The sequence below is a fragment of the Macaca fascicularis genome, chromosome 4, assembly GCF_037993035.2.
Source record: "Macaca fascicularis isolate 582-1 chromosome 4, T2T-MFA8v1.1".
Classification (NCBI taxonomy): domain Eukaryota; kingdom Metazoa; phylum Chordata; class Mammalia; order Primates; family Cercopithecidae; genus Macaca; species Macaca fascicularis.
In genome coordinates, this window is record NC_088378.1 from 143646610 (window position 1) to 143653151 (window position 6542).

General features: G+C 45.8%; 2 protein-coding genes across 2 annotated transcripts; one reads left to right on the forward strand and one right to left on the reverse strand.

Annotated features, from left to right (window-relative positions):
- Positions 1–381: 381 nt before the first annotated feature.
- UBD (ubiquitin D) lies at positions 382–3678 on the forward strand. Its single transcript, XM_005553694.4, has 2 exons — positions 382–439; positions 2977–3678. The coding sequence occupies exons 1-2, from the start codon at positions 413–415 to the stop codon at positions 3445–3447; spliced, it is 498 nt and encodes a 165-aa protein (XP_005553751.3). The 5' UTR covers positions 382–412; the 3' UTR covers positions 3448–3678.
- OR2I1 (olfactory receptor family 2 subfamily I member 1) lies at positions 2977–5894 on the reverse strand. The gene has a single exon (XM_074038621.1). It carries the CDS (start codon positions 5892–5894, stop codon positions 5118–5120), a length of 777 nt encoding a protein of 258 aa, XP_073894722.1. The 3' UTR covers positions 2977–5117.
- Between the last annotated feature and the right edge of the window lie 648 nt (positions 5895–6542).

Sequence of the window (6542 nt, forward strand, 5' to 3'; positions counted from 1 at the left end):
GAGTAATGGGGTGCTCTTAAAGGCAGCATGAGAGGTTCAGCAAGCATTACAGGTCTTCATGCCAGTGAGGGCCCAGGCCACAGGACGGACAGTAATAAGTCAGGACTGGGAGAGGAGAGGTGGATTTTTAATCAGGGAAAAGTTTTCAACACAGAAAGACCATCCCGTTTGGAATGAGGATTGCAAATAGATTGCCTGAGGGGAGAAGTACGTAATCAGAAAGCATTCTTTGTTTATTAACTCCTGCCCAGCAAAAGTGAAAGAAAATTCATGGGAGCATGCAAGAACAAAGGGCACAGCAAAGCTGGACAAACACAGCAATCCAGGAGGGGATTTCCAATTCAACGCTGGTATATAAGCTGGAGTTAAAATCCTTTTTCTGTCTCTGGTTTCTGGCCCCTTGACTGCAAAGATGGCTCCCAATGCTTCCTGCCTCTCTGTAAGTTGGGATTTGATAAAGGGGATGGGGAAAGGAAAAGCACTTTCAAGAGTTGGGGAGAGATCTTAGAAACGGGGGATGGACAGTACTCAGGGCTCTGGGTGGCTGGGCAGGCATCCTTAAGGGGAAGAGGCTGGCATCGACATTTGCAGAATGGGAAGAGGAATTGTCTGAAGAGAAGCTGGTTATCTGGCTTCTGTGTTCTTTTTTTAATCAAACATTGGACTAGCTACTCTTAGGGATAAATGGTAGAAAAAAAAAGTGGGGGTGAGCTTTGTGTTCCACAGGGCTGGTGAGATTTGAAATTATGGAAACATTTTTTAGGGTTCTTAAACTTAATCTTCTCTTTCCTCTCAAAGGAGAGCTTCACAAAACTCATTTATCTGAAGTTGTTAATGATCTAACACATTACATTATATAAGAAAGTATGCACTATGGAGAGAACCTGGAATTAAGGCAATGCTTAACACAGATCCTCCAGTGAAGAAATGTCTGCAATATCTAGATTGGGAAAATATTTCTGAATGGAGTATGAGGGAGGTCTTCTCAGGCTTTCAAGTGGCCATTAGGAGTGAGTTTTCCAGTCTTTTAGGGTTTTCCAGCTATTGAAGTAAGACTTAGACATAGTCCCTACCTTCTGTGAGTGAGGCCCTGGTCTAATCAAAGGAGATCGTATTCTATATTAGATAGATATAAAAATACAAGAAATATAAATTAACAAGAAACACTGAACATAGTGTCACTGTAATATGTAAGTTATTATTGTAAAGCAGTGGGAGATTTGAAAAAAAAATAACAGTTCAGTGATTATGTGCCCTACCCAGGATTTCCTTCTGAAGTATTGACAGAGGGTATCCTATTGCTGTATCTTATGAGGCTGTCATATTTTAGAAATTCTCTTTGACAGTTGTTTTTAGAGTCTGGTGTACATCTTTTGAAGCTCTGTATTTACTTTTTTGACATTTGACAAACTTTATCTGGATAGGAGAGGCAGGTAAATAAGGTGGAAAACCTTTAATTACATCTCGAGATGAATAAAGGTATGTTTTTTACATCTATTGAAATGCACAGAAAAGCGAAATAAAAAATTGTCAACTAAAAAAAATCACACAATTTATAAATTTAGAAAGGAGACTTCATTTCTTATGAAGGGTTATAGTCTGCAAGGTAGCCATTCTGACAAGCTGAGAAGCTCGGCTTCTGGTTGAAAACCAAAAGCAAGCTTTGTAGGAGGAAAGTGACACAGGAATTTATGCTGAAGGGGTTTGCTAAGTATACATATCCAATAGGTTATGGCAGAGGCAATGAATATTCATGAAGGGAGTCCTAATGCATGCATGTTGAATGAGCTTGCATGTTATATACCACCCATGGTCACTCTGAGGTGGAGACTTAACATTTAATTGCATTACAGTTAGGCCTTATACATGAAAAGGTGAAGCAGGGACACAAAGGCATTCAAATGTGCAGCTTCTGTAGACTAGCCAGAACCAGTCCATGGTCAGTGGTCTCTTATCAGGAGAAAATTACTGAAATCAGTCATTTGTCCAATTAAAACTGTAGTTATGGCTTGAGGAACAGGGGGTCAGTTAGCCTGTGGATGAACTGTAATTGTTTTAATATTGTTCCTCTCGAGGCCAGTGCTTGTTTAGCTGCTACAGAAAAAAGAAAAATATTTTGTGGCAGTTAGAACATAGTTTATTCTTTAAGTGTAGGGATGCATGACTTAACTCTTGCCTATTATAGCCTTAGGTCTTGTTTAAAATTTGCTACAAAAATCTTATTGCCACCAATAATCCATTCTTTCAGTCTTATAATCTCTAACGTTGCTAGTCAGTTGTGTCTAAACTGCAAAAGGGAGAAGATATAATGAGGCATGTCCAGCCTCCTGTTTCATCATGACTGAGGTATTTTATTTATTTATCTTTTTGAGACAGAGTCTCACTCTGTTGCCCCAGCTGGAGTGCAGTGGTGCCATCTCCACTTACTGCAACCTCTGCCGTCTGGGTTCAAATGATTCTCATGCCTCAGCCTCCTGAGTAGCTGGGATTACAGGGACTCACCACCACGCCTGGTTAATTTTTGTATTTTTAGTAGAGATGAGGTTTCACCAAGTTGGCCAGGCTGGTCTCGAACTCCCAGCCTCAAGTGATCAGCTTGCCTCAGCTTCCCAAAGTTCTTGGATTACAGGTATAAGCCACTGCCCTTGGCCCAATGACTAAGTTCTTAAAATTTCTCTAGGGTCCCCCTGAGCAAGAGAGGGTCCGTTCAATTGGTTGGGGGCTCAGGATTTTATTTTTCATTCTCAAGATTGAAAAAAAGGTGTGATTATAAAGGAATGGGACAAATTTTCTTATTTGTGTTGCAACTTGGTAATTCCAAAGGAGAAGTTCCAAGAAAGAGAGGGACACTGGCTACTGAACAGGAGCTAGGAGACCAGATAGATAGCGGAAGGGTGGGAGCCATTGTGGTGGGGAGCAGAAATGTAAAGTGAGGCAGGCATCCTAGGCAACTGTCTTGTGGCTTTCACTTCCCAGGTGCATGTTCTTTCTGAGGAATGGGATTTAATGACCTTTGATGCCAACCCAGAGGACAGCGTGAAAAAAATCAGTGAACACGTCCGGTCTAAGACCAAGGTTCCTGTGCAGGACCAGGTTCTTTTGCTGGGCTCCAAGATCCTAAAGCCACGGAGAAGGCTCTCATCTTATGGCATTGACAAGGAGAAGACCATCCACCTTACCCTGAAAGTGGTGAAGCCCAGTGATGAGGAGCTGCCCTTGTATCTTGTGGAGTCAGGTGATGAGGGGCAGAGGCACCTCCTCCAGGTGCGAAGGTCCAGCTCAGTGGCACAAGTGAAAGCAATGATCGAGACCAAGACGGGTGTAACCCCTGAGACCCAGATTGTGAATTGCAATGGAAAGAGACTGGAAGATGGGAAGATGATGGCAGATTATGGAATCAGAAAGGGCAACTTACTCTTCCTGACATCTTATTGTATTGCAGGGTGACCACCCTGGGGATGGGGTGTTGGCAAGGGCCAAAAAGCTTATTTCTTTTAATCTCTTAATCAACGTGAGAATGAGATGAGTAGAGTAAGATTTGGGTGGGATGGGTAGGATGAAGAATATTGTCCAACTCTGTTTCTTTGATTCTAACACAATTAATTAAGTGGCAGGATTTTTAATAATGTATTACTGAGACTAGTAAATAAAATTTTAAGGCAAAATAGAGCATTCAAAGCCAGCTTGCAATTTAATTCTTTCTTGATACCTTGTTATTTATGGAAAAACTCCTATCTCCTTTCCTTTTTGACAAGAGAGTTTTAGGTTGGGATCCATGTTCTACTGATTTCTGAATTTCTGTGTTTGTTAAGCCCAGTGCTTTATTTATATCACTCAATAATGGTTGAATCAAAATGAATTTCTACTTACAGAGCATAGTGAAATGATTTATTTTAAAATGAATTAGTTGCTCTGACATGATCATAATCAAATTACTAAACATTTTAGAAACTAAATTGAGCTCCTTTCCCCCTCTTCTCCTTTAAGGCTATTTGGTATGAAATGAAGTCTGGCACCATGCCCCCTCCCACTCTCTATGTCCCACACCCAACTAAAATAGTTATTATTTATGGGGATGTTGGTGGGCAAGGAAAGGTATTTTCCACAGGGATCTAGTGATTGTGTGTAACTAGTGGGGGTTCCTAGGGGTAGATGGACACCGGGAGAGAACAAACTTTCTGAAGCTGGGGGACTGTGGACCACCCTCTCTCCTACCTGCCATAGGGTCTAGCAGGTCTTCTGTATGATAAGGGTGCCGGTCTGGGCGAGGGTGGGTGAGGAGCTGGCTTCTGGATTGACCTCAATATTCTGCTCAGGTTCTGCTGATTGAGCATTTTTCTCTCTGCTTTTTTTCATGAGTAGATCCCTGTTCCTGTCTTGAGAACTTCCTCCATCTTCCTCCCTCCATTTACTCCTCTTTCTGACTCTCTTGCTCTCTCTCTCTCTCTCATGTCTCACTATTGATCACCTGTGAGTTTTTTTCACAGCCTGAGACATGCCCGCCTTCTTCCACACTCGTCCTAGTTCCTTGTTTCTTTAAAACTTGTTCAAGAACCAACTCCTGCAGGAGGGTTTCCCATCTTAACCCCACTCAACAAAATTCACCACCACTTATGGGCTTTCCTCATCACACTTATGGGTGAAATGCCCTGGGGAGGGCACTGGTCCCCTGGCAAGGTCTGCACTAGGTTGGACTGGTTTCCGAGAAGAGAGTCCATGGCCTCTTTTTCTGGATGACCTTCTCCTGCAGAGTAGGGACTATGATTTTCTTGTCAACTTGAGACTTCTGATGGCAGAGATCAAGAGGTCTTCCACGGTCTTCCATCAGATAGGGAGGAAGCTAAAGGCAGTCATCACGTCCATCATCTTACCTGCACGTGGAGTCGTGAGGGGTAGGTTTTCCTTCCTTAAACCTGTGTATATAGAGGATTTAGGAATTTTCCCTCAAGAACTAAACATTTCCACACGGGAGGAAAACATTTCCCCCATTGGACTCCTTAGGACAAATCTTGCAGATTATCATACAAAAATGAAGAGTCTGAAGTCTAAACTGACTCACTAATGGGTATTTCCATCCTTGGGTTCTGGCTTAATACTTTCTCCCCTCCCCAACCTACTCACTGTACAGCCTGGCCTCTCCCCAGACTCCACAGCAGCCTCCTCGCCGCCCCCTTCACTTCCTTATTCCTGAGGGTGTAGATGAGCGGGTTGAGAGCGGGTGTGACCACGGTGTAGAAGAGCGATACGAACTTGCCCCGTGCCTGGTTGTAGCGCTGCGCGGGCTGCAAGTAGGTGTAGATGGCCGAGCCGTAGAACAGGCAGACCGCTGTCAGGTGGGACCCACACGTGCCCACCGCCCTTCTCCGGCCTCCGCTGGACCGCATGCAACAGACAGCTCGGGCCACGGCACCATAGGAGGCCAGGATGACGCCAGACGGCAGCAGCAGGATGACCACACGGGCGGCGAACATCTGGTTCTCGGTGGTGTCTCCGTCGCCTCCGCAGGCCAGCTTGAGCAACGCCGGCAGCTCACAGATGAAGTGGTCCAGCAGGCGGGGCCCGCACAGAGGCCGCTCAGCCAGGAGCGCTGTTTGCGCAACGGAGTTGGTGAGGCCGCCTAGCCAGGAGGAGCTGGCCAGCGCGCGGCATAGGCGCGGGGAGGCGAGCCCAGCGTAGCGCAGCGGACGGCACACTGCGGCCGCGCGGTCCAGCGCCATCACGGCCAGGAGGACGCACTCGGCGGAACCCAGAGCCAGCGATGCGCACAGCTGGGCCGTGCAGTGGCTGCGCGGCAGCCAGAGCGCTGGTCCGCGCAGGTTGGCCAGCAGGGGCGGCACCACGCTCGTGGTGAAGCCCGCGTCCACCAAGGCCAGGTGGCAGAGGAAGTAGTACATGGGCGTGTGCAGGCGCGGGTCGCGCACCGTCAGCAGCACCAGCACCGAGTTGCCGGTCAAGGTCAGGAGGTAGCAGAGGAGGACAAAGGCGAAGAGGACCGGCTGCAGGGAGGGCCAGTCGGAGAAACCCAGCAGGAGGAAGCGCTCCTCTGTGCTGTAGTTGGCCTAAAGGAGGAAAACTCCCAGAATGTTTGGAAGGTCGAAATAAAAAAGGGTGACTACCCTGTTATAAGCAAAGGAAAAACCTTGGAGTGTGGGGCTGGGTTGGGCGAGGGAATGGAAGCATATACAAGGTTAGTTTGTGGATTGTAATCCCGTTTACAGATGAGATTACTTAATAATAATCCCCCTAAGAATAAGAGCAACACTCCAAGCTTGGCCTGGCCAACATTCGGTAGGCAGAATGATCACCTCCGTTGTTTCAGGTACTCTGTGTTTATTTATGCAACTGTTCATATAAAATGGAGACCAGGCCAGAATAATCCTTGAGCTGGCAGAGCCAGTTGGGCCTCCTAAGTAACATTAACCTTGCTTGATTCGCAAGCATGTCTGAAACTTTATTTGTGCTATTTCTTGTAAATGCCTATATTAAAGAGACATAGAACTTAAGCTCAACCAATCAGAAGCAGCCAACAAAAACATAATTAT

Bases quoted from the DNA above. Each gene is read 5' to 3' on its own strand.
- UBD (XM_005553694.4), top strand. From the start codon at position 413: ATGGCTCCCAATGCTTCCTGCCTCTCT. The intron at 440-2,976 runs GTAAGTTGGGAT...TTCACTTCCCAG, and splicing joins CCAATGCTTCCTGCCTCTCT to GTGCATGTTCTTTCTGAGGA.
- OR2I1 (XM_074038621.1), bottom strand. From the start codon at position 5,894: ATGTACTACTTCCTCTGCCACCTGGCCTTGGTGGACGCGGGCTTCACC.